This window comes from Podarcis liolepis (genome assembly GCF_965112155.1).
Source record: "Podarcis liolepis genome assembly, chromosome: 6".
Classification (NCBI taxonomy): domain Eukaryota; kingdom Metazoa; phylum Chordata; class Lepidosauria; order Squamata; family Lacertidae; genus Podarcis; species Podarcis liolepis.
In genome coordinates, this window is record NC_139559.1 from 69,607,555 (window position 1) to 69,635,423 (window position 27,869).

Below are 27,869 nucleotides of genomic sequence, written 5' to 3' on the forward strand. Positions count from 1 at the left end.
TGTAAGCAGCCACTACTCCACTAAGGAGGAAGGAGAGGCTATTTTTCAAAAAGCAAATACGCAACCCTTGTTCTTTGAATAGGAACCTGAAAGTTTGTGATGCTGTACCAGGGAATGTCCTACACCACATAGAAAAGCAATATAGCTTTTTACTTGTTCGTCCCATGTCTGGAACCAGCAAATACAACTGGGGTCCACTGTGGTGGTTGCTGTTTTCAGTTGGCAAAGGGCACGTAACTGATTAGCAAACCACTCATCTTGCCTTTCATTTGCACTAAAATGATGGGTGGAATAGCATATGGGCAGCGTAATTGCATAGGATACACAAATAATTTTGCCACATAATTTTGCTATTAAGACGAATAGCGTAGATTTCAGCAGAAGATGAATTGCAGTGGAACAGAAAACAGTGCTGCATTCAGCTGACACAGGGTGGGAGAGAACATGATGTTTTCTCACATCCGCTGTGCCTGCACCACTTTTTCAAAATTCAAAATGTGCCTGGGATCCAAACATGTTTAGTATCTCTGCTTTAAACATTGTACCTGCCAACATGGAGTACCAAGATGGTGTGTGCTTTTCAGTAGTCTAAATGTAGCTCAGGGACCTCTTTTGCTTATACTACCCTCTAAAATGTGTTGTACATTTATGGTATTGTACTAATAATACTACAACAACAATTGGCAATTTGTGGTCAGAAAAATCACAGGAACAGAAACATACCACTTTGAGATCTGCAGTACAATCTGTGGTATTTCGTCACCTCATTTCCCACTCTCATTAATGGGAATATGATGTAATTTGTACACTAGGGTTTGCCATTACTAGTGACCTTAATATGCCAGAAACAAACCAAAATGCTTCATCCTTTAACTCATTAGGCTTGAAAGATGAAAGAACAAGGAAATGGTTATTAATCCACATAAAGGTTGAACTGTATCTATAAAATAATACGAAGGTTCTAATTTCATTCTTCCTTTTGCAACCTTGGAATCTTTTTTTCTAGATGAGGAAGCAGGCAGCTTCTGATTTGCGAGCACTGAAGGCAGAACTGGCGCACAAGAAAGTTCAGTCTTCTTTAAGACTCCACCCTGAAGGACAAGTCTATTAGCTGGCTCCCGTTTGTGAGATTCTTATTTGCATATTTGTATAGCTACTCCCAGAACCTATTTCTTCCAGCTTTAAATTTGTTCAGCTATAGGAGAGATGTTGTATGTGTTGAAAATGAATGTTGAACAACAGTAATTCGTCACGACACCGATATGTAATAATTCTACTGCTGGCGTTAAATGGCATTATCACCTCATTCCAGTAATGGATATCCATGTGCAGGGAAAAAATGTCAGTGGGAAGGGGGAACATAGGAAGAGCCTGCTGGATCAGGGCTATGACCCATCTAACATCCTGTCTTCACAGCAGAAAGACCACACACCTGTTTTCCAGGTGGTGGTAGCAATAGCAGCCTGGTCGCTAGATAGCTGGGGTAGGTGGGTGAGGTGGACCTGCCCTCACAACCAGCTGATGCCACAGCCAGCCTCAGCGAGCCGCAGGAGCTAGTGAGATTGCCTGCCGGAAATGGAAATTTAAAACAGGTCAGTCATGGCTCTAGTTGGTCAGCGGTTGCTTCAGTGACGGACCTGACGGAGCCAGTGTTCAGTCGGGTCCACCACCAGAGCATAAAAGCTGGCTGCATTGCAAGCAGGAAGTTCAGTCAGGAATTGGCCCATAGCCGTCATGGCTAGTAGCTGTTGATTTGTTGAACCATGAATTTATCTCGTCCTCTTTTAAAGCCATCTGAGAGCAAGCTCCATAGTTCAAACATGCAATTGCTTGAAGAAGTACCTCCATATCACCTCAATCTTCCCACATCCAGCTTCATTGATGTCCATGAATTCTTGTGTTATGAGAAAGTGGGGGGAAGCTTTCCTCTATCCATTTTCTCCATTCCACGCATAATTTTATAAACGTCTGTCATTTCACCTCTTACTTGCTTTTACTCTAAACTGAAAAGTCCCAAATGCTGGAACCTTTCCTCACAGGGGGAGGTGGAAAATCCTTCTGGTGTGTATTGCAATGGCACCCTTCAGAGACAGAGGAAGCCTGACTCCAAAACCATTGCAGCTCCGGTAGTTGCCTTCTTCTTAATGGCAAAGAGCCACCTGGGTTGACTCCCGAGTTCTTCCCACCATCCTCTGGTGATTAGGATGCTGTCTGAAGCTTCGCCCGGACGCTGCACGTTGCCTGTTAAGCAGGGCTGGTTCTGCATGTGCCACAGTGTGTGTGGACAGTTATCTGCTTCAGATTGAGGGAAACCAACATTTATAAGAAATCTAAATACAAAAGACAAAAAAAAACCCCTATGAGTAAGCTTCTCCACTTTTTGTATTTATTTCAGATCTAAGTGTTTTGAAAATCAAAAACTGGTTATAAACTTAAACACAACCTTAAACACACTTGTAAGTTGCATCTAAATAGGGCTGTAGACACGCTACACTTTAAGCCACATCCGTTTTTTTCAAAGAATTCTGAGTACTGTAGTTTGTTAATGAGGTTTTTTTTTGGGGGGGGGGTTTGAAACTGTGAAGGGTAAAACTACAGTGTCCAGAATTCTTTGAAGGAAGGAACGGGCTTCAAATATATAGCAATTACACAGCCCTAGTCTTGTTTCCATGTAGAGTGAAATAGGAGGAAGTAACCAGCATCTAGTATTATTACTATATTCATTCTCATTTATGGAAACCACATTTGACTCCTTTTTCCTCTTCTGCAGTTGCAATTCTGGTGTAAAAGAAAGGCATCTGCTTCTGATAAGCTGCTACGTTCCTTCTTGCTTTCCACTCTCAAGCCCCAAGGTTTTAATTGTTAGCAAGATCGACAATGTAGTAGAGGAAGACTGCTATTGGGTTTACATTTGCTTGTGGCTAGTTGAAGTCCCTTGGCGGCTTAGTGGGGAGCTGAGATGGGTGAACGATGCAAAAAGCAGATAATGGAGATCTATCTAAACCTTACGCCTTAGGCCCCACATTGGTGTTGGTTCATCTTGTAAACAAGCTTCTGTTCTTTCTGTAGAAGTTGAGAAACAACTTGCCCTTCACAAGATCACAATGTATCTAAATAATGACAGCTGATGGATTTACTTTTAACAAAAATTGATTTGGTTAAAAAAGGTAAACGCATCGAAGTAAATCCATCAGCCACCATATTCTGATCAGATCTTAAACCTGTTATCATCCTCAGAGAATGAGTTTCTGGAACGTAAATGCCTCATCTGTGGTAAATTTCGGCAAGCCCTGCCCGTGAGCTCTTCCTGCCTGAAAACCATGTCATACGTCTAGTCAAGGAGCCAAATAGGAGGCATTAACATGGTAACAGCTGGAAAGCTGACAAGGAAGTGCTAATTACTATGAGTAATAGACGATATGAAATATGAAAGAGGATATTAAAATCCTGCAATGCTTTTGGGAAGAGGAACTCTGCATACATTGAGCAATCCCTAGCGCTAGTATTATTCAGAAAAACCTTTATCGGGGTGCCCAAACCTTTTTCAAAGAGGGCCAGATTTGATGAAGTGAACATGTGTGAGTACCAACCAAAATTGTTGAGCTTTTTTTAGGATTTAACCCCAAAATAGTTGAGCTTTTTTGAGGATTGCTGAGCTTTTCTGGACCTTTTACCCAAGGACTTTAGACATGCCTGCTTTAAATCCTTTTTAGGATGGATAGGGACTCACTCTATTTCGCTTCATGTTTAATTTTATATGTTTGCTTTTAATTAAGATAACAGAAGTTGCCAATTCATTAAGTCATTGTGAAAGACTTAAAATTAAGGGCTGGTTCAAATCAGTGCTATTTTTCTAGAAAAAAAGGTGCCGGAACTCACCACGAACCTCTCCCTTGTTCTCTTAGAATGGCAGAGGCGCCCACCTGAGAGGTGCCACAACAGAGTTCTGGCGGAAAAAAGCCCTGGTTCAAATGTGTTTTGAAGCCTTGGGGACATCAGCTTTATTTACAAGGAGGGAGCAATATTCCTGCAGGAGGCAAAGGTTCATGTTTTTTGCCTCTCTGTTTAAACAGGGGAGATCTGTTGTCCGTCACTGGGCAGAAAAAAATGCACCGTTTTCAAATCTTTTAGCAAAGCGGGGGGGGGGGGGGGATCCACAAAAGATTTTTTAAAAAAACAAGTGATGCAGAACAATGCAAAATAAAGCTGCTAAACGTCAAAAATGGCACACAGGTCTTACTAGCCATCAGAGATGTACCTAAGAAACCAGAGTTATTGGAGTGAGATCGCGGCGCCCAAAATGGCTGCCATGCTCTCGCACGAAGAATGGGATGAAGAGGTATGCCATTGCTTGTTAGCAATGTACATATCTGTTCCGGGGTTGGGTCTGTTTGACAAAGTTTGGAGGATTTTCAATTATTTTAACTATTTCTTTATTGAGTTAATATTCCTTGTAAACCACTTACAAATTTTATTACAATCGCTCTCTCTCTCTCTCTCTCTCTCTCTCTCTCTCTCTCTGTGTGTGTGTGTGTGTACTATGCAAGTTAAACATCTGTGTATGTTGTGATCTGTGCACAAATATTCTAAATAAATGGGTGGCATCGTCACTTTTGACAGCCAGTCAACTTTGAAGGGACGGCAAAGAATAAAAGTCTCAGTGCAGACCATCTGACTTTCTCACTTCCTTGACCAGGTGTTTGATTAAAGTAGATTAGTGCCAGGACTGAGCAAGCTATTTAGGCTCGCGCAAGAGGCTTGCGCTAGCCCAATGGAAAAATTTGCTTCCCATTTCACCAACCCAGGGCACTTCTGAACAGACTCCCAAATGCCACTTTGGCTACAGTCCTGGACTATAGATGGCATCTTTCACTGCAGATAATAGCAAAGTGTGTGTGTGTGTGTGTGTGTGTGTGTGTGACATATATTTAGGGATCAACAGGCTTCCTCTTTCAGTATTAAAATGTTGCATGACTAAAATTGTGTTATGTCATATGTATGGTTTTAAAGATAATTTGAAATGAATATATGAAATTATTTTTTGGAAAGAAGTTTAGAACTTTTTTTTTTTTAAGTAACTCTTCAACTGATCTGATAAAAACAAGCCTAAATGTAATACAACTATTAACAATGTTTTGTTATATAGTTTTTTAAAGTGAAGGCCTGAAGATACAACCAAGCAGTCCTACTGAATTACTCATCTTGAACTAGGCTATGGAAACCACATAAATTCAGCAGTGATATTTCTTACTTCCTACCCAAATGATGGACTTTTCATTTTCCAGTTTGTGTATGAGAAATTGTGCATGGCTTCCATTTGCGCAGCGTGATGCTTGTTTTAATTGCAGCAGCATATCCCCAAATACTGCCTAACGTTCATAGCATGCATGTTTTAAGTCAAGTAATGAGATCCAACGGCAGCTATAGAAGGTTTTCGATTGGTGACTCATTTATTACATTTTTATGTTGCCTTTCTTCTAGGGAACTCAAGGTAACATACACAGTGTCATTGCTGTAACATTCCCCCCCCCCTTCTTATACAGAAATAAATAAATGACAGTAAGAATCCATTGGTACAATAGTACACAGTATGCCTTTTTACTGTAGTGAGGGAAAGGTGAGGTACATTTCAAAGGATTCTCCCCTCTTTGCATTCTATGCCCGTGAAGGAAATTAGCCATTCACAGCTGTCCAAATTTTAACCCACATTTTCATAAAGTCACTTTGGTTTCAAGGCCTCCCACATTGCTGCTGTCTGCCCTTGTGCTGCCAAGTCTCCGGAGTAGCTGAGACAATCCGCATGCCACATGCCAATGCCTCGTAAGCCGTGTTTTTTCACGTAGGCTGCCTTCAGAGAAATGCTCCTGGGATCGTCAAACCACACTTGGTGGAAAGCTCCCCGTGGGTCCTGCAAAAGTCAAACGGAGAAAAGATGTTAGCATGCTTTCCCTGTGTTCTTTCCAAACCCAGCCTTGCAGCTTTAGGTGTTCATGAGCATAGGAGAACTCCAAGGAACTAGGGCAGGCTTCCTCAACCTCGGCCCTCCAGATGGTTTTGGCCTACAATGCCCATGATCCCTAGCTAGCAGGACCAGTGGTCAGGGATGTTGGGAATTGTAGTCTCAAAACATCTGGAGGGCCAAGGTCGAGGAAGCCTGAACTAGGACTATACACACACTGGCCAGTTAAATAGATCTGGTATCTTCTGCAAATTATTCTGCAGAAAGCTGATGGGAAAGAGTAGGCAAGTTTTCTTCTATCGTTACAATTTTCGGCTCCTTGCCAGATGTATGGGGCTCTGAAAGCCTCCTCTGAGGGCCTTCTGGCGGTTCCCTCACTGTGAGAAGTGATGTTACAGGGAACCAGGCAGAAGGTCTTCTCAGCAGTGGCGCCCGCCCTGTGGAACGCCCTTCTTTCAGATGTCAAGGAGATAAAATATCACACAACTTTTAGAAGACATCTGAAGGCAGCCCTGTATTGGGAGGTTTCAAATGCTGATATGTGTTCTTTATTATGTTTTTTAGATATGCTGCACTCTGCCTGGGGAAACCCAGCCAGACGGGCGGGGTATAAATAATAACATTATTATAATTAAACTTGCTTGATAGTAAAAGTAAAATCAATATGGTGCTACTGGGAAGCTAATCCCCTTCAATACAGACTTGGTTACAGGGACTGATGCAACTAGCTAAAAGAGAATTTTTTAAGAAATAATTGCTGAAAACTGGAAAAAAGAAACTGCCAACAAAAAAGAAATGGCAAGATAAACCATTAGAGTATATTGAACTGGCTAGATTAGCAGAGGCAATTAGAGATCACACTAGACCAGAGTTTCAAAAAGCATGGGATAAATGCAGAGAATACTTCACAAAACAGTGCCCTAAAATACATACCTGGATTTGTTTCTATTGATGTCTTCAGGAGACTTTGTGGATATTTATATAATTAGGAAAATCTTAATAATTATTCATGAAGGAAACAGTTTATAAGAAGTAAATAAAGAGGCCAGATACAGGATAAAGGAAGTTTTTATTTGGTTGTTTGTATTGTTGAATGTTATGTTCACTGTATGTTAAGTTCATGTTTAATGAGGGTGGATTTGTGTATTGGGGGTTTGTGTTATGTTGTAAAAAAAATTCCAATAAAAATTAAATAAAAACATAAACAGATTACTTTCCGTCCACCTTTCCTCCTCCTTTGGTTAAATTATTGTTGTTGTGCATTTATCATTTTCTCTCTTCTCCAATTATTACAGAAAGCTGATAGATCACCATGAGATTACCGGAATTTTGTGTATTGGAACTAGGAATGTACGAGGTGGCTTCTTGCCAGGAGGGATTAAATCCTGAATGAACAGATGCACTGCTGTAACTTTCTTTTTTATATATAGAATAATAAATAAATGGTTTAAAACAACAACATATAAAGGAATTTTATACAACTTGCCTCGTATTCCACATATGGAGCTTTCTGTTCCTTATCCCACAGGATCCCAGACAGTGATCTGGGAACTATCTGCTTCATTATTGCTTTGTAGGGCACTTGGTGTCCCACAGGATCACTGCATGGAGCCCCTCGGAAGGGGATTTTTGCAACGGAACAAACGTGGTCCTGGAGAAACACAACTTGTGTCATGCAAATGTACTAAAGCACAAGAAGCGCTATGTAGACCATGTGCATATATTTTAATTCCTCGTCCACACAAGAGTCTACTACCCCATTAAAATCTCTCAGAAATAAGATATTTCCTGTTTAACAAGCTCTCCATTTATTTTCTTAACAAAATTCTGCTTAAGTACACCACACACCAACCACGGTGTGCAAATTTATAGAATTGGGCGGGGGTAAAATGCAGGCTGTTACAACAGTTTTGACTCAGTGTAGAATCCGTGCCCACAAAAACAAACTTTATAAACCACAGGGAGCAAAACATAGTTAGAAATTAGCAGTCTTTCTCTTACCTTAGATAAACCTCGGCAGGTATAATCATAGCCATACCATGGAACACCCATCACAAGCTTTTTGGGATTAATGCCGATGCGAATATAATTGTCATAGCCTAATTTAATATAAAATTTAACATTTACCTGCCTGCTTTTTTATTCTTACTTCCACGCCTGCAGCTACGTTTGTAGCATTAACAAATCAAAAGCTGTTGAGAAACATTCAAGATACGACTAGCCCTCCAAGTCTTTTTCACATGCAGCTAGCTACCTTTGAAGAGTGCTGTGTGATTTCATTTTCCATGTGATTTATGTCTTACTCTTATCAAGAAGGCACCTTAATATGAGAACAGATGTTGACAGATTTTAAGGTGGCTACATTTCCTTTAGAACCAAGATCCACAACTGGGATTTCTACTACTCTAGCTGCTTAAAGATGTGCATTGCAACTCTCTCAAACATGGTTTTAATGTATCGCTTCCAAGCAATATACAGATTTATTTGAAGTTCCACAATTTACATAATTTATTCTAATTAAGGTTCATAGGGTTGCTAAGCCTACTGCCAATGTCCAGTAGATTTTCATAGTCCGTAAACTGAGGCTAACTCTTACCAGCTAAGGTTTGATTGTATGGAGCATTAGCTCCTAGTATGCAGTGTGACCACATCTGACTCTGTTCATCATAAGACATCACAAACACAAAATCACAGGAATTGGCTATCCCAGTATAGTTGTATACTCTTTTGTATATGCATTCTGGACACCAGGGTACATCAAAAGTTACCTGCGGAGGAAAGAGAACTGCACATTTGTCACTAAACAGGCATTATTTGTAGAAACAATTGTCAATGTTATTGCAGTAACAACACACACACAAGCACACCCTGTAACATGAGTAGGCAAACTACAGCCCGGGGGCCAGATCTGGCCCAATCGCCTTCTAAATCCAGCCTGCAGACAGTCCGGGAATCGGTGTGTTTTTACATGAGTAGAATGTGTCCTTTTATTTAAAATGCATCTCTGGGTTATTTGTGGGGCCTGCCTGGTGTTTTTACATGAGTAGAATGTGTGCTTTTATTTAAAATGCATCTCTGGGTTAGTTGTGGGGCATAGGAATCCGTTCATCCCTCCGCCAAATATAGTCTGGCCCCCCACAAGGTCTGAGGGACAGTGGACCGGCCCCCTGCTCAAAAAGTTTGCTGACCCCTGCCCAATAACATTGCATTAAAAATTACAATCGAAAAAATGTTTCCACCTCAACTGCAGCATTATCAGAACCATATATATATATGCCCATTATTTTTTTCCAAATTATAACAAGGGAGTGTCATTAGAGCTGAATTCTATGCATGTTTCCTCAGGTGTATGTCCTACTGTATTCAGTGGGGCACACACCCAGATAAGTGTGGGATTCCAGCCTAAATTTCAAGACTAGCTTGCCAATTTTCTCCATTAGTGCAGCCACCCACAATTTGAGCAGCCAGCTCTTCACACTTTGCATATATTTGGGTTTTCCCACAGCCTAGCTGAACACATATATGTTGTGAATTCGGTGATTTTTTTTCTGAGGGGTACGCAGGGGTACACATACCCCTAAACATTTTGCGAATCTAAGTTTGGCCTCACTGAGGGGCAGTATTTCAATATGAGTAGGAAAATGAGAGTACCCCTAAACATTTTTTTAAAGGAAAAAAAGCACTGGCTATCTGTTACAGAATAGGTGTTCACAGAAGGCCAGAAAGCTGGCACAGATACTCTAAAAGGACGCAACAGTGCCCTCAGATGGGATTGTGGCTTAAGTGGATAAAGGGTTGGTTAGTTGGTTTTAGGTTACAGTGGTACCTCGGGTTAAGAACTTAATTCATTCTGGAGGTCCATTCTTAAACTGAAACTGTTCTTAACCTGAGGTACCACTTTAGCTAATGGGGCCTCTTGCTGCTGCCGCGCCGCCGGAGCACGATTTCTGTTCTTATCCTGAAGCAAAGTTCTCAACCCGAGGTACTATTTCTGGGTTAGCGGAGTCTGTAACCTGAAGCGTCTGTAACCTGAGGTACCACTGTATTTGTTTTTGACAAACAGTGAACCTGTGGGGGGAAACGTATTTTTAGGACCCAGACTATTCTTGGGACTGTAATTAGTTTTAAATTGTTTTTACTATTATTAAGATCCCAGGATGGGTTACAACAATTTAAAATACCTTATAGTGAAGAAGTGTGAGTAATAAATAGAAATGCCAACCATCATAATCATCTGCTACTATAGGAACATAAGAAGAGACTATGAAGGACTTGCTTACAAATTTATTGGCAGCTGCACAAACTATAGCTAGGAAGTGGAAGGGGCAAGCAGAATATAAAATGGAAGAATGGTATTAAGAGGTGTGGGATATAGCTGTTAATGATAAATTAACATGTAAGATGGGGAATATGCAGGAGAAATGACTTTGAGGAGATATGGAAGGTGTTTGTAGAATTTGTACTGTAGAATTTTGCAGTTCTTCATAGTTTTAGAGTTCTACACCTATATTCAGGACCAAAATTTGTGCTCACAATGGGAAATGCCAGCAGGAGCCTTGAATCCCACCCACTGGAGTGACACACTTCATCATGTGATATGTAAACAACGTGTAAGAGGAATCTGCTTTATTTTTACCTGTGATCCTGGAATTTCTTTGTGAAATGCTTCTGTCATTTCTTCAACCAAAGCTGTCAATGCATAATATTTGGCTGAATACTTTTTAACCTGTTGCTCAATGTCTATATTGATTCCATCCATGTATTGCCTTTTGGCCAGGGCCACCTGATGGTTTATCCAGGCTGTCCTGGCACCAGGGTTAACAATTTTCTTCAGAGGTATGTCTCCTAAAGAACAAATGGCAATTAGTTGTCAAAGTTTTGAATCACTAGATGATATATATATATATATTTGGCCTATTGTTTTTATTGATTTTTCAATTTAAAAAAAAAACAAATTTTCACCAAATTAATACAAATGTAAATACAAATTTCACTAGATGAGATGTTTATATAAACAGTTGCATTCTGGGTCATTGCACACATCAGCGGGACACGAACTCCCGTTACGCCATCTTCCAGGTCTAAAAATGGCGCATGGTTGCATGTGCTTTGAACACATGCAAAATGGTTGTTCCCTGTATATAAAAATACCACCGGCATCTTAAATATGTTTACTCAGAAGTCTACCACATGACTTTAGGATTAGAGTTTGAACCACTTATTTCATTACTGTCTATACCTATAGACTTTGAATCTCCTTTTGGGGGCGGGGAGATAAGATTTTAAAAATGGTTGGAAATAAAGTAAACACATTGGTCTTGTTATAGCTCTAATGAAGGGCAGTTAGTCAGTCGTAATAATTAGTGGCCCCAAATGGGGATGCAGAGGCCACAGCTGCCTACAGCCAACTCAATAAAGTCAATTTGTGATACAGATGCAGATGGATTGCCAGGTGTGTATTATTATTATTTTACAATAATTTTTATTAGTTTTCAATTACAGCTATGCAATGATAGTCTCATTATAACAATGCCAAATTATAATACAATTACTAATCCCAATCATTATATAATTTAGGTGGCCTCCTGCATGCTAGAATTGATGGTTTAATGACTTACTTTGTTTCTGTGGTCCAAAATCTTATTCATCTCAATTACCTTTCACTCAAAAAAAATCCCTTATACAACAACTGCAATATTAATGATATCCATTCGTCTTCACACATTTAAAGGGTTTATAAAACTATAGGTGAAGCATTCAAACTACTGTACATCCTTATTCCTCCTGTGTATGACAATTATTCTGTCCGTGGTGTCCTTCCTGTCCTTGTAAAATGTTATGTCTATCTTTTTCCAGCCACTGCTGCTCTCCATCGTGCCTTGGGCGAAGCTAATGCCAGATGTGTATCTGCTGCTATGGTGGCTGAATACACAAGCTGATTTTGTTGAATCAGGGAGAGGATGTTTTGCCATATGCCTTTGGGGATTTCCACACCAAGATGGGTGGCGGCAGTTGAACAGCATTCCTGGGAAAGGCTACCTGAAGAACGTCTATGAAATCAGTGGAACTTGTTTAGGTGGGTGAGCAAAGAACACAGCAGATTCTACATGCATCTAAAGCTGTGAACCTTCAAAAGAGAGATTCCCCAAAAGCAATGCAATGCAGACTATTTTCTTTCTTTTATAGCAGATGCATCTTAATGTAAACTGGAGATTATTAGCCAGTTCTAGGCCTCTCAGATAGTACCAGCTGGTGGAACAACTTACTTTCACACACTACCGAGAAACTGTGATGAGAATCACAGTTGTTATGTGAGTCTCATATAGGGTCATATTAAGGTTTGCCGTCCTACGTGCACTTAATGGAAGTAAACGTCATTGACCTCTGAGGGACGTATACTTCAGAAAGCATCCATTCCGAGTTTGCGCAAAAATGTTCTTATTACCCTGCTCAGAAGATACCTTTTAAAACTATCCTGGATCCTTTCGAATGAGCGTAGCACATGAGCTCAGGGTCATATTTTCCAAAAGCCGCCACTGTCGTAATTTGCGACCAGTCATAGAACTTCCAAGTCTTCCCGCCGACGTCAAATACAAAGACCTGCAGAGGCACAGCAAAGTAGATAGCTCTTTCTCTCTCCCTCAGCAGCTGGAGATGTTAACTCTCTTCACCAGCTCTATTATTTGTTTAATGTCTCAAATGCCAAGCACACTCTCGCAGTTGACCAATGAAGTGTTGCATTGCGAATTCATAAAAAGTAGGGTGCCCAACAGATCGTGGATCCAGCAGTACACTGCCGCCCAAAAATATATGTTCAATTTGTCTCCTTTGGTCGCTACATGCCTCCTACTACAAGGCAATTCTTTTTCTACTGTTTTGATACAGAATGCACTGTCACTCAGTTTTGTACAAGAGGAAACCCCAACTTACACATAAGCCCTCCTGAGTCCTAGAAGCATCCTCACCCAATATCCCAGGACAGGATTTCTATGTTTGTGCTTCTGTGCCTTTGTTATATGTCGGGGGCGGCGGCGGGAATAACAGAGGAAGCTTCTCCTGATATGGAGGTGCGAAAGTTGGTATTTACCACGATAAGTTCCTTCTCTGTAGGGAGGAAGGGGAGTCTGTGTGGGATGTTACCACCCCACCCCCCATATTGGCAGGGAATGAAAAAAATTAGAGGGTACATCTGGTGGGCAGGGCACACCCCTCACCAGTTCAATTCGTGCTTAAGAAAGTAAGTCAAAAAATAAACAACAGAACAGGAAGGGGAAAACATAACTTGTTAAGGGAAAGTAACTCAAGAGATCCCATGGTGTCTCCCTTCTCCTCTTCCCCTTCCACCTCATCTGAGGAAAGCTTGCCTTCTTTCCTTTCTGAACGGATGGAGGTATTGGTGTGGTATGGGAGTTGCCCCGGGTGCAAAATTGTTAGGGGGCGCAAAATTTCAACACCCGGTGCTGCCTCAATACAGCTGCATGCTTTCGTCGCTGGGCTTTGTTGAAAATGGCTTCTCCATGCGAATCAAGGAGTGACCTCTCCAGACAACAGAACGACTCCTCTTTCTCTGCGGCTGCAATCTCATGGATGACGTGGACACCGTGAGGCCGTTGAATGTGTGCATGCGTACTCCAACCGTTTCCCTCCCTCCCATGCGCTGGCAACCCACGATACACCACTGGATGGAGGGAGTGGGTGCAGGCCTGGAAATCGAGAATGGAGTGGTGGTGACAGCTTAAGGCGCTCTCTGAGTTGGCTGCCTTCAGAGGGGAGAGTGTCCTATATTCCCTGGAAGCCCCTCTGCCAGAGCTCCTTCCTCCCCTGCTCAGTAAAATCGGAGCTACCCTTTGAGGAAGAAAACACAGCAGGCCGAGTAGCCTTAAAAAAGGTGGGCAGCGCAGGAGGTGACTTTGCAACCGCCTGCTAGATTTCTCCATTTTGTTGTTAGGGATTGGCTGGTCCACATATGATATGATAATCTTTACTGTCATTGTCCCATACAAAACAACAAAATTGAAAAAAAATCTACATCAGACATGATGTGCCCTTTAATCCTATTCATTGCAAAATAACAATAATAGTAAATTTTACCCCCACATGTTTCCCATAAGGGACCTTGTTCCTGCGCACCTCGAACTCTCTGCTTTCAGAGATGGGGTTGCAGAGCATGGGGTTGTCGCAGGGGCACGTGCCTGAGCCCAGCCACAGGCGGAGGAGAAGGGCGGCCAGCAGGTGTGTCTCTCTACCGCCTAGCAACCTCCCCATGCCACAATCTCACTTCCACAACCCCTCCCCCCACCGGAATCAAGATTCTTTGTTGGTGTGTACAGAACTCCCCACCCCCGTCCTCATTTTCATCCTACGGGAAGTGGGACAAGTCAAATCATTCTGTCTCAGGCAGTGGCGTAGCGTGGGTTGTCAGCACCCAGGGCAAGGCAAGTAATTTGCGCCCCCTAACCTGTGGATTTGCGCCCCCTAACCCTAACCCCCAGGTGTTGCACCCGGTGCGGCCGGCCCCCCCTGCACCCCCCATGCTACGCCACTGGTCTCAGGTGCCAGAAAGTCACCGTAGACTTCCAAAGGATGAGAGTGATAATTCCATAGTCCTCTAGACAATATTTTCCATCATATTTATTTAAATAACTTAAAAACAACCACCATTTTAAGGCTCCGATCCTCTGCATACTATATTCAGCTCAACTAATCGGGACTTATTTCTATTTTCAAAGGATCAGGCTGAAAGAGAATTTGGGGCTGTTAACCGTTTCTTGCAAGGGAGTTTGAGTTTTCATCTGCAGCACACATTTAAAACACTTAAATAGTCATGAGGTGGTTTTTGGGGGGAGGGGAGGGGGTTTCATTGGTACCTATAGACTATGCCTGCAATATCCACCCAACCCCTCTATAAAGGAACAGGGTCAAAGAAGCACGTAAAACCAACAAGGACCCACACGGCCACCTAGTACCCACCACTTCCCTGGTCAGCAGGTCCCTTTATTATAAGGGAAAGGTGGCAACCCTAGACTAGCCATCCTTGTGATCTGGTAAACGCTGCTTGAAAATGCAGCAGTGAAATGCACCAACTGGTCACTTTCAGTCTGCAGCTGGTTTGAATGGGATTTCAGCAAAAGAAGCACCCCACAGAAAACACGCTGTGTGGCTCAGTCCTAGAAAACAGCACTATGTTCCGTGAGTTAAGCCGGACCAGGGCTGCAGCCTAAATTTTCAGCAACAGTAAATTTAGTAACATTGCTCCGCTGGTTCCTTTTCTAACCCAAAGCCCAACCCTATCGAATCAAGACACTACATGCTGTTGCCCTTGACCCTCAGAAGAAAATTCCTGGTCCAAGTGGGGACTAGGCCTTGCACATGGCTATCGGATCTGTCGCTGTGGGAACACTTCCTCGGCTGATTCTTAACAAGGAAGGAAGTTCTAGGCCAAGGGGTGTCCAGAAAAAGGGGTGTGAATGCTGGGGTTACTCAGTGGTGGCCACCTTAAGTCTGTGGGCTCCCCCTAGTGCCAGTCAGTGCCTCAGACCGGGTTTGTAGATGGAGTTGGTCACCATTTCCCTCAGTCAGCTGCCCCTGCCAGTGTTTGCAGACTGAGGGGGATTTTGGCAGAAGGAGGAAGGCAGCATTTTACAGCATTAGTGAAGGGGGGACTATTTCAACAAAGAGGAAGCAGCCTAATTTTGCAAGCTTTGAGAGAGCTGCACCTCCTAGCCCTCTGTATTTGGTATCCCTAAATACATCAACCAACAGAAACCCCCCCCCCCATCCATTTCCTTTTTACCTTTCGTTAAGGAAGCGTTTCCGTGTGCTGCGCTGGTGCTGGCTCGCCAGAGCAGCTTCGTCACGCTGGCCATGTGACCCGGAAGTGTCTCTGGACAGCGCTGGCTCCCGGCCTCTTAAGTGAGATGAGCACACAACCCTAGAGTCGGACACGACTGGCCCGTATGGGCAGGAGTACCTTTACCTTTACCTTTACCTTTAAGGAAGCATTTGACATCTAAGATTGAAAGTGAGACTCAAGTCCTTAATTTTGCAGCCACAAAGCATCAATTCTGCCTGCTCCTTGGTGTGCAAGTTTGAAGAGCCAGCTCTATCCCAAAAAAATTATTTTTAAAAACAGATCTGCCTCCACTGTGGAAATGTAATATACTATTTCATAAAACAAAATACAAAATAAGGTGTGGCTATGTTGCAGTCAATCTGTTCTTGAAATATAGTGTTTTATTAAATGTCTCAATGGGTAGAAAATTATTGTTATTAAGGAGAACTGGGTGACAAAGGCCCCCTTGGGCTCATGTAACTTGTTTCATGGTTCTTAAGACCCTTGGCCCATATTTTGTTCCGTTCAGTAGAGTATCTTACTCTCAAACATTTTTTTCCTCTGGACAGATGGCCTTTTCCACTGTTGATGATAGCAAAGCTGAGATATATATCTACCTTATCAACAGGTTATAAAGTTACATGTAGCTGGGACTGACATCCCGTCTGTCCATATTATGAAGTCCCAAGGGGAACTAGATAAGCCTGGAAGGCTGTATTTTGACCCTGGGCCAGAGGTCCCCTCACCACTGCTTTAAGGTATCATAAAACTTTTCATTGTTTTTGCTACAGTAGGCTAATAGGCTACCCCCTCTGGCAAGATGTAAATATCCCTAGGGAAGGGCTGTTCATTCTGTAGTACACTGGCCTTGCATCAAAGGGACCCAGGTCCGATCCTATCTCCAGGATTGGGAAATGCTTCTTTCTAAAAATCTGGAGGGCTATTGCTAGATGGAGCAATGGTCTGGTTGACTCGGTGTAATACACCCAGTGCCGGATTTACGTATAAGCTAAACAAGCTATAGTTTAGGGCCCCACTCTCTTGTGGGCCCCCCAAAAAAATAAAGGGGAAAAAAACCTGGATGTGCATTTCCAAAATATAAGATTAAAAAAAAACCTACATACAACAACAGTGTTTTGTGTTGTGTAGGCTCCTGTGATGTAAGTAATGCTAGCCTGCTCCCTAAAATATCACTGGTTTGCTCATTTCTATATCAATTACTTTGATAAAATACATATTTTGTTATGTGCAAATGGCTTTTGATACCTCTTAGGTCCATAAATTACCATACTGTATAGCATATATTCAACACAAAAAACAGCAACAATTTGTTGTTGACAAAGGACAGCTGGACATATAAAGGGCCCCATTACCTTCAGTAGCTTAGGGCCTCATCAAACCTAAATCCGGCCCTGAACACACCACCTTATCTTCCTAAGCAATTCCTTGATTTGTTCTTCAGCTTAGCTGATAAAAAGAAACTGAAATGTTACACAAAAGGTAAAATAAAACTTGGCTGATTTTCCAGAGTTAATATAATTTGTATAGGTAAAGGCCTTACATATATAAGGCCAGTCCCTGTGTGATGAAAAAAGCTAAGCGTTATCAACTATGCACTTTGACCTAAGCTGTGAACATGGGTAGTCAATTATTAACCAGAACAGTCTCTTGCCCCTCTCCCATGTCAAATCATTGATCTAACAGTTCTCTCGATGTTGGCAGCTCAGGATATGGCTCATGGTTTTATGTGCATCTTCCCCTTGCATTTAATTTACACTGACCAACAGTTTTCTGTCCTTTGCTTTCTTAGGGTACGTATTTTCAAAAGAGAGAAGTTTTTCCTGCAGCTATGAAAAGGAACAGCAGTCAGAATACTTTAGTCAGAGTTGATTGTGCACAGTATATTCTCGAGTAAAAATGGTACACTGAGAGAAAGGCACAGTGTACTTTGCTACGGCCCAATATGTTTGTACGTTCAGATAGTTCTGCGTATGCCTATAAAGAAAATGGGTAACTTAACCCCATAGGAGTCGTGTTTCCAACTGTCCCCCACTTGTCCTTGGCAGGACCATGAGCAACTTCATGTAAAGGGTGTTTCTAGGACCAATGTGAAATTATAAAGCGCCTTTATTTTTGTTATTGGATGCTGGAATATTGTTTATGTAATCTTGTTATATTTAGAGTTCTGGAATGCTGTTTTTTTGTTTATTATATTTGCTATTGTGTTGCTTTGCTGCGTTACTAGGAAATGCTTTTTGTATTGTTTGGTGTTGAAATGTATTGTTTCTCTTTGCCCTTAGCCACTTAGCAGGCTTATTTTTGTGGGAAAGCGGCATACACATAGAATGAATGCACGAGCTGCCGAATGATCGCCAGGATTATAGGAGTCTTTGGACTTCCATCTTTGCTTGGGGGAGCGAAGTTTTCGAGATCTAACTGAAAAAGAAAGTAGAGCAGCAACAGCACATCTCCTTGAAGAGCGACTTTAATGTCATGCTATCCTACTTCTTGAGACGGCTGTTGGAAGGAGGAGCTGGTGGTGGCATGTTGAGCCCATGTAGAAACTGTACCCCCAGGGTGCTTTCTGAAGTGGCTGGTCAGGAAGAGGTTGTCCTGAGGCCAGCTTGTGTATTGTGTCACAAGAGTGAGGGTACTCTGCCTTTTGACCTTGTCTAGGTCATCTCTAGGGACATAGGTGACACTGTGGGTTAAACCACAGAGCCTAGGACTTGCCAATCAGAAGGTTGGCGGTTCGAATCCCTGCAACGGGGTGAGCTCCCGTTGCTCGGTCCCTGCTCCTGCCAACCTAGCAGTTCGAAAGCACGTCAAAGTGCAAGTAGATAAATAGGTACCGCTCCGGCGGGAAGGTAAACGGCGTTTCTGTGCACTGCTCTGGTTCGCCAGAAGCGGCTTAGTCATGCTGGCCACATGACCCGGAAGTTGTACGCCGGCTCCCTCGGCCAATAAAGCGAGATGAGCGCCACAACCCCAGAGTCGGTCACGACTGGACCTAATGGTCAGGGGTCCCTTTACCTAGGTTATCTCTTAGTGGTGAAATCAGGCCAGGCGGTTGGTGAGCAGAGGAAATGTGTGTGGTATTTTTTTTTCTTGTATTGATTTTTTTTTCCTGCCATGGGCTCAGGTTGGCTCTTGTTATAGGGCACTGCTGGCCCCCTGTTGTAGTCAGAAAGGGATGGGTACATTGGAATTAGATTATGTGTTTGCATAGGCCAGAGGTGTCATGAGAATTAGAAATGCTATCGTGAGGGTGGAGAACAGAGGAACACATGATGGGTTGAAAAGGATGTGCCTTTACAGGGGAAGGGAGGTTAGAAATGTTAGGGATATTCCCCTCGCTTTCTGCTTCTTCCCCCATTCTATGGGCTCTTCCTAGCGCCCATGGTACTATCGAAAGGTTTTGCTAAATAATCAATCAGTTACAGGATAAAAGAAACACAGGTGATATAAGGTACTTAAAACATTATTTATTAATGCTGAACAAAATATAAAGCAGCTATTTAATTTTATTTGTTGATAAAGATGTATTAGAATTGAAAAAATAAAAACCAGATAATTAAAACTAATTATATCTGTATGTAAAAATGCATTAAAATTGAAAATAATGACAGCTAACAGGCAAACTAAACACTCTCCTTTAGTCACTTTGGTATCAAGGCTGCCCACATTGCTGCTGTTTGCTTTTGTGCTAAGGATCCACCGGAGTAGTTAAGGCAATCCGCGTTCCACATGCCAATACCCCTTAAGCCAAGTTTTTTCACATAGGCTGCCTTCAGAGAAATGCTCCTGGGATTGTCAAACCACACTTGATGAAAAACGCCATGTTCGTCCTACAAAACAGTGAAACAAAGAGAATGTGTTAATATGCCTCCTGCAAAGTAAGCTTGATGATGAGAGGTTTTTGCACTTGGATCCAAGAGAGCCGAACTCAAGTCTCTGCCAAATGCTCCTTTGCATATACTCAGACAAAACAACTTCTCTCGGCCTTTGAGAAATGGAGCTAATGGGCACATGCCTCAAAGTGTTACCATGAGGCAAAGCAAGAGGAAGCCCGTTGCAAATTTTAAACGCTATATAAAATGATTGGTTATTGACAACATGTTACGCAGAGCACTGGTTAATAATATGCCTGCTTACTGTTTATGTTTCCAATAATTATTTGCAAATTCTTCAAGTCTACTTTTCCCATTTATGAAGCCTTCAGTCAAGACATGGCAGGTACCCATTTCATCAGGAATATCCATGCTTGATTAATGCAACATGTTATAGCTTCTGCTTTTAGAAAAAAAATCAGAAACCAGATGGTGCAGAATACAGCAACTAGGTTGTTGAGAGATGCTAGTTGGTATTAGCATTTTCACCCCTATACTTAAAGAGATTCACTAGATCCAAGTTTGCTTCTGGGCACAATTTTAAAAAGTCATAAATGGTCTGGGATCAGGGTCCCTGAAATATTGCATCGTTCCAACAGTGTTTGCCCAGCAGCTGAAATCATCATTAGAGGCAACTGATTTCACTTGCAAAATTTAGATGGGTGGTGACCAATTAGAGGAACATTTCTCTAGTTATGCCTCAATTATAAAACTCCCTCCAACAGAGATCCGCTTGGTGCCTCCCCTGTTATCTTTCGTTTTCTAGGCAACATATGTCCTGTTGTTGGTTTTTTTTACTATATGGGGTCCGCCCCTATCTTTAGAAGATGAAAACCATGATAAATTTGCCCAAGTTTCGTTTTGTATATCCATGCACATCCAAGTGGAGAGTTTGTGGGGTGAAGTGGCCTGGGAGAGGAATTTTTAAAAATGCATCTTGTAATCTGTCTTGCATTCAGATGTGGCTATTCCGGCTATGTCTGCATGATGCCTCCTACTCTCTCCATCTTAATCATAAATATGAGGGACAAAACAACCATCACCTACCCTTTCTCCAACTCACTCCCACCCTAGCTTTTAATTTGTGCAGCACGTTGCTCCCTGAAGAGTTCCGGCAAACTCAAAAGCATGTTCATCACTTTGTGACACTGGGTTTTTTTCCTTAATGGATCAACACGGCTACTATCTGATTCTGGTGTACTTGTGCAATTTATATTCTTATAAAAGAAATACATTTCAGAAAGCAAGTCTTTTAACAACTCACCTTGTATTCTAAGTATGGGGCTTCCTGTTCCTCATCCCACAGGATCCCGGAAATAGAAATGTTTACCAGATCCATGATTACTTTATACGGGCGCTGACGTCCTGCCGCGTCACTGCATGGAGCCCCTCGGAAAGGAACTTTTGCGATTGAACAAACATGGGCCTGAAGAAAGCAACTTCTGTTACACAGATGTGTTAAATCTCAAAAAAAGGGAACAGCCTATAATCCATGCCCCTGAATTAAACTTCAGATACAACAGCGAACAAAACATAGTTAGATGTTAGCTGCTACCTTATTGTCTGCTTTACTGTAAAAAATAAGTATTGCAAAATCTTAGACAAAGAGCACTGCATCTCCAGTCTCAAAATGGGTTGAAAATATTTGGGACATTGTAACATTATCAGAACTTGTATTAGAAGAGAAAATAACATGCAAATAAGCAGGTTTTTATAAAGAACATTTGGCATTGCTATTGTTTTGAATAATGATTCTAAGGAAAACATATATCCGTATAATTTATTTATGTTATTGTAATATGAAAGTTATGTTATATATTATGTATCTCTGTAAGCATTTTAAATAATAAATAGAAGTTGTTTTAAATAATAAATATAATAAAGCAGCTATCTTTCTCTTACCTTAATTAAGCCTAGACAGGTATAATCATAGCCATACCATGGAACACCCATCACAATCTTCTTTGGATTAATGCCCATGTGAATGTATTTTTCATATTCTAATTAAATAACAAAAAAATTAATATTATATCCAACCATCTGAAATTCAACTGGAACAATCATATATCAAATTTTCACCTACCTCAGATCTCCATTTTTCAACCCCCTCTCCCCCAATTTTTTTATTACTTGTTTTCTTCCTTGGGGGGAAGAAAGTGGGAACAAATTTCCATGGCTTCAACGTTTTTGGAAATATTATATATTTGGTTCTTACCCATTATGGTGTGGTTATATGGAGCATTGGCTCTAGCTATGCATTCTGACCACACCTGACTCTGTTCATCGTAAGACATAACAAATACGAAATCACAAGACTCTGCAATCCCGGTGTAGTTGTAACATCGTTTGTCTATGCAATCTGGAGACCAGGCTACGTCAAAAGTCACCTGTGGGGGGAAATAAAAACACACATCTATCTCTAAATGGATATTCTTAGTACATTATACACAATTTGCAATTCATTTCAACATTGCATATAGTGTGTTCTTCAACTTCGCTTTACTCAGGGTGAACCTATTAAAATTAAGGCCCTAACTCATGTTTATTAATTTCATGGGGTCTGGTCTACTCTAAGTAAAACTCAGCTGAATACCATCCATTCCTGTTAATTGCTTGGAATGTTTGGGGACACAACCACAGCACCATCTGTGTAAACTTGGCAACAAGGTATAAGATTCTAAAATTGTTTATTTTAAAGTTATTGTGACGTTTTATATTGGATCAGATTGTTATCATTAATGTTTGATGTTTTAATATGTGTTGGAAGCCGTCCAGAGTGGCTGGGGCAACCCAGCCAGATGGGCAGGGTATAAATAATAAATTTATTTATTCATTGTTATTATTATTATTATTATTATTATTATTATTATTATTATTATTATTCCTGGCCTATTACTATTTTTTTGTTGCTGGGCTGACACTTAATGGAATAGCTGTGCCTGCTATCAATATCCAATACCAAAATTTGTGCTCACAACAGTAAATGGTGTCCCAAAAAAAAGAGTGTTTAATGTCATGCACTGAGATGAATCAGTGGAATTTGGCTGATGCGGAACTGAATTCACATTTGTGTAAGAGTAATCTCTGCTTTATTTTTTTACCTGTGATCCTGGAATTTCTCTGTGAAAAGCTTCTGTTGTTTCTTTAACCAAATCTGTTAACGCATAGTATTCAGGTGAAGACTTTGCAACCTCCTGTTCAATGTCTATATTGATTCCATCCAGATGCTGTCTTTTGGCCAGATCCACTTTTTCTTTTATCCAGGCTGCTCTGACAGCAGGGTCAACAATTGACTTCACAGATATGTCTCCTAAATAAGAAAATGTGATTAAGTGCCAGGCTTGAATTGCTAGACGGGACAAGAAACATTTTAGACTACTGTGATATTAAATCTCACATAATATTTAGCAGTATATTCCACTTAACTCAAGGGGGCTTACTTTGTGATAGGCTATGCTTTGGATTGGAGCCCTAATGTCTTACTTCATAACTATCCCAATCTATCCACCCAGAGCTCTTTGTACACATCCTGGGGCAAAAAGCCTTCACCAGCAGATCAGGGTTTGTGTGAACACCTGCTGAAGTGGATTATGTGATAAGCAGTGGGCTATGGATATTAGCAAGAAGAGAGGGCCTGAACACCAATGTTCATAAAGGAAAGGAGAAAGCGAAATAAGAAATGAAAAAAGCATTTAGAAACTGCTTCAGAAGTTGCTTAAGAACTAAATCTAGTCACAAGATATATTGCTGAACTTTTGTGAACGCATGTATATTGTTGTGCTAAACTTATTAAACTGTTGCTGACACCACTGAATTGGTTTGTTGATTTACTGCTGAATAAAACTGAGTTGTATCCTCCTTCTTTTGTGATCCAGATTCTTGTCCCCAATTACTTGATCTAGTTAACCCCAATGTGTGCCAGAGCTTACACTAACAATTTACACTATGTAATGGAGCCCAAGGAGTAAGCTACATGTTACATAAACTACATGTTACATCCAGCACACTTTTTTTGAAAAAGTGTGCTTAATGCTACCACTTTTATTTTGAAGGAAAAGCACTTGTATGGGTCCCTAGTCTCCTGGCTGGCATGTGCCTCTGAAGATGCTATTTGCAGTAAACAGCACCTCTGGTGCTGGCGACAAATAGCAGCCACAGGAGATTTCGTGGCAGGAGATCTGTATGGGACCCTGATCTAGACTGGGAGTACGCTACAAGTTTGAAGATATGCAAGTGTGCTTCTTTCTCAAAATAAATGCAACACTGTTTTTGGGTGGGTGTGTGTGTCTGTGTGTTTTAAAAAAGCACGTTCAATGTAAATAGAAACACCATAGCTTCCAGACTTTACATCCAGACCATGGTTTTCTGGAGCGACACATTTGTGTTCTGGCCTGGCAGCATGTGCTCAAGCAGTTATATCCCCTTTTATCCTTGGCTGTCCACAGTATGACAACAGTACAGGATATTACATGAAGTCTCATGATCAATTACATAACCATTTAACAGAGCTTACATAGAAGTTCTCCTGAAACAATTGGAACTTTATCTTCTGGAGTAAATGAGTCTAGAACTAGGGATGATGGGAGGAGAATCATGCATGCTTTACACTTCTTAGTATGCATGAATCTAAAGCCAGCAAATTTCAAAAGAGAGCCCCCCCAAAGACAAACTGATCGGTCCATCATCCCTTTGTGCTTGAAGCAGCTTAACATAATGGAGATTGCTAGTGTGTCCTGAGACTGGTGGTGCAAGTTGACAGTGCAAGCTTACTTTCACACAATCACAATATTCTCATATAATTATTAAGGTTGCGCTCCTGTGCACACTTAACAGGAGTAACTCAGTGGAGATTACGTATGACAAAACGCATACAAGATGCTGACGATACACCAGAATGTTCTCTGCAGAACGTACCTTTTAAAACAACTCTGGCTCCTCTTGAATGGGCGTAACACATAAGCTCAGGGTCGTATTTTCCGAAAATCGCCACTGTAGTAATATGTGACCAGTCATAAAATTTCCAGGCCTGCCCACCAATGTCAAATATAAAGACCTGCAGAGGCATAGCAAAAATTAAAAGGAAAAATAGTAAAAGTCTCTCTCTCCCCCTACAACAGCCAGATGTGCTAACTCTTGTTATTGGTGTCATTTAAATCGTTTATTTCTTCATTTGGTTATTACTTATTCAATATAGTTCTATCAATTGTTCAACAGAAATCCTCAAGGTGGCTTACAAAACTATAAGCACAAAAATATCTGTATTTAAGCCCACCAACACTTAAGTTACATGATAATCAAAAATTAAAAGCCAGTGGCAACAGCAGTGACACAACTCAGCTAAACCTACTGAACACCATTAAATGTACAAGTAAATAAAATAGTTTGCACCCAGTGCCTGAAAACTCTAAAGGCAGGTGCAACACAAAGAGATAAGAACCAGAAAAAAACATGAAAGCCCTCATAGGTCATCAGTGTAGCTCCCACAATAGGCTCTCATAGTCAAATGCTAGTAGTGTTCCTAATTCATGAAGTAGATTGTCAAAAAACGATGGCTCTAAAGAGACTTAATCTTTGTATGGATCAAATAAGATAGTTCGCTAAATTATGGGATCTCATGATAAACTTTTATCCTTTCAAATAAGTATTATCTTTAAAGAGATTAGCTAAAATTCAAGGTTTACTGACTAATGTGAAGCACAAAGATGGGTATCGTTAATTAAACCACTTCTAGGCAGCAACCCACAGAACACCTTGTAATATAAGTTGGTGAGGATTTTCCGGGGCTCAACCAATTATCCCTGGGAAGCAGGAGACAATACATTTGGGAGTTAACTTTCAGATAAGTAGGTGAGATGCACTTCCCATCTAATTTGAGCATTTTAACAATTAGAAGCATGCCTGAAGGGGCAGCGCACATTGGTTTCATTTCCTCAGATACGTATCTGCCTCAGACAAATTTTCTCAGTAAAAGGGACTATTACAGTTCAACAGTGTTGTGGTAAAAACAGAGCATGTTCAAATGAAAAATAAATAAAACAGTCCTGTATACATTTCAACGGAGCACAAGATACACCCAAGCCCCTTGAAATCTATGCATCCAAACATGTTAAATTATGCAAAGGATTACAATCTATGCACCACTCTGCGCAGCATTGCAACTTGGGACTCAGCTTATACAGCTGAAAATAAAATGTTTTAAATGTGTTGTAAAGTGCAATATATAGATGTGACACTAGGTGGTCTATGCCAAATTCAATGTATTTTTCAAAACGTTTTTTAAAAAAGCATTTTCAGAGCATTTTTTAAATATGTGTGTAGATTCCACCTTGGACACCTTAAAACAGGAGATGAGACAAATTCATGAAGGATAAGACTATCCATTGCCACTAGCCATGATGGCTATATATTATGCACAGCAGAGATAAGGAACCTTAGGCCCAGGAGCTAAATGTGACCCTCAATATCTTTCTAATCTGGCCCTCAGTCCTCTGCCCAGGCCAGGCATATATATTCTCTCGTCGCTAGACCTACTTCATGCCTTCCACTGCTGCTTTAGCATAGGTGGAATGTGTCCTTGAGCTCTGATAATGCCTCCTGCTTACCTACATAAAGAAATTGTGTGTAGGAAACTCTTGACTTTCACATGGCTAGAGCCACAACAGGAAACTGTTGTTTCCTTCGATTCTCTTTTCCCCACTACATAGCCTCCGTTTTAACTCATTCTCCTAGTGTTTTGGCCACAGAGGGCAATGTCAATCAGTTTTCAACATGGGGAAGCCCAGAGTTACATATAAGCCCCCAAAGAATATTCAGGTTTTGTGCCTTCCTTGAGAGGACACCAGTGCCTTTAGCAACTGCATGAAAAGAAGAAATCCAACAGGTAAAGCTTTCCGTGTGGTGCAGAAAACTTGCAGTTGCTGAATCTCTGCCTATGGAGCGGGCATGGCGGACTTAGCAAGCATTGCACGATATGTATGGAAGCTTCAGCCTTCCAGATCAGTGTTTCTTGAAGTTGCGTCTCCAGCTGTTTTTGGACTACAACTCCCATCAACCCTGGCTAGCAGGACCATTGGTCAGGGATAATGGGAACTGTAGTCCAAAAACAGCTGGGGACCCAAGTTCGGGAAACCCCAGCCCAGGTGTTGCTGAACAACCACCTCCCGTCGTCCCTAGCCATTGGCTATTCTTGCTGCGGATGGGATAGGAGTTTGTAGTTCAGCAACGTCTGGCGAGGCTTCCTCACCACCCCTGACAGGAACAACCTTCCAAGTTACCACCACCTCCCGATCTCTCTCCCCACCCTCACCAACACCGTCGGGGATTGGCTGAGAGGAGCGTCACGTGCTCTCACCAGGCAACCGCGCCCTCCTCTCCTCTCCCCCTCCCGACGCCTAAGAGGCTGTTTGGCGCCTGCGCACCTCGAAGTCCCTGGCTCCAGAGATGGGGTTGCAGAGCGCGGGGTCCTCGCACGGGCACGCGCCGGAGCTCAGACGCAGGTGGGAGATGAGGAGGAGGAGCGCGACCGGGAGGCGCGCGCCGGCGCCGCTTAGCAACCCCTCCATGTCTTCGTATCAGGTGCTTAAGCGGGGCGTGCTGCGTGCGTGAGTGCGTGCGCGCCGCGGCTGCTGCTCCTTTTTTGCCTCTGCCTCTTCGAGAATATATAATGCCTGGCTGAGGGCTGGCGTGGGGGAAGGTGGGAAGCTGGGCTCCGCCCAGAAATGGAGGGGGAGACGTTGAGGGAACCGTCTCTTGGCGGTTCTATGAGCGCCCCTTAGCGTCACCCGCCATGTTTCACCCTCAGGGATTGGCTGTGCCAGTTGCCTTAACAGTTCAGAGACAAAACTCAAGTGGAATAATAATACAAATAATAAAATAATAAATCCCTCAGGAGCTGCCTAATTTGGACACTTTAAAGACAGGAGTACCTGATCCTCTGCGCTCTGTATTCACTGTGTAAGCTTTCCCAAACTTTGAGGGGGGTGGTCGCACCACAACTCCTTGGCTCCATAAAAATAAAAATAATTACTATTTATTGCATTTATATACCGACCTATACCAAGAGGTTTCAGGGCGGTTCACAGAACAAAAAAAAAGCCACAATTTATTGATGGATTGAATTCATATACCGCCCTATCCCCGGGGGTCTCAGGGCGGTTCACAGAATAAAATCAAGATGTAAAGCCACAAA

At 41.8% G+C, this 27,869-nt stretch overlaps 3 protein-coding genes across 7 annotated transcripts in view; 1 reads left to right on the forward strand and 2 right to left on the reverse strand.

Moving 5' to 3' along the window:
- SPATA1 (spermatogenesis associated 1) overlaps nt 1-7,158 on the forward strand; it is a 30,442-nt gene extending 23,284 nt beyond the window's left edge. Inside the window, exons 14-15 of the mRNA XM_083509936.1 lie at nt 1,007-6,260; nt 6,316-7,158. Coding sequence (XP_083366062.1) covers nt 1,007-1,111 — 105 coding nt within the window. The 3' untranslated portion in view covers nt 1,112-6,260; nt 6,316-7,158. The remainder of the gene's footprint in view (nt 1-1,006; nt 6,261-6,315) is intronic.
- On the reverse strand, nt 5,575-14,263 carry LOC310709883 (di-N-acetylchitobiase-like). 4 transcript variants are annotated; one of them, XM_083509943.1, is made up of 7 exons: nt 14,051-14,256; nt 12,421-12,559; nt 10,596-10,804; nt 8,556-8,727; nt 7,961-8,058; nt 7,446-7,610; nt 5,575-5,908 (listed from the first exon to the last, which is right to left on the reverse strand). In XM_083509943.1, exons 1-7 carry the CDS (start codon nt 14,222-14,224, stop codon nt 5,720-5,722), a joined length of 1,146 nt encoding a protein of 381 aa, XP_083366069.1. In that variant the 5' UTR covers nt 14,225-14,256; the 3' UTR covers nt 5,575-5,719. The 4 variants fall into 4 exon arrangements, with proteins under 4 accessions (XP_083366069.1, XP_083366066.1, XP_083366067.1 ...); XM_083509940.1 differs by lacking the exon at nt 7,446-7,610 and having other exon boundaries at nt 14,051-14,257; XM_083509941.1 differs by lacking the exon at nt 5,575-5,908 and having other exon boundaries at nt 7,274-7,610; nt 14,075-14,263.
- Nucleotides 14,264-19,256: 4,993 nt separating this feature from the next.
- On the reverse strand, nt 19,257-27,347 carry LOC310709881 (di-N-acetylchitobiase-like). Of its 2 annotated transcripts, none has more exons than XM_083509937.1 (7): nt 27,100-27,347; nt 24,596-24,734; nt 22,783-22,991; nt 21,897-22,068; nt 21,584-21,681; nt 20,946-21,107; nt 19,257-19,639 (listed from the first exon to the last, which is right to left on the reverse strand). In XM_083509937.1, exons 1-7 carry the CDS (start codon nt 27,241-27,243, stop codon nt 19,451-19,453), a joined length of 1,113 nt encoding a protein of 370 aa, XP_083366063.1. In that variant the 5' UTR covers nt 27,244-27,347; the 3' UTR covers nt 19,257-19,450. The 2 variants fall into 2 exon arrangements, with proteins under 2 accessions (XP_083366063.1, XP_083366064.1); XM_083509938.1 differs by lacking the exon at nt 27,100-27,347 and adding an exon at nt 26,988-27,070.
- Nucleotides 27,348-27,869: the final 522 nt, after the last annotated feature.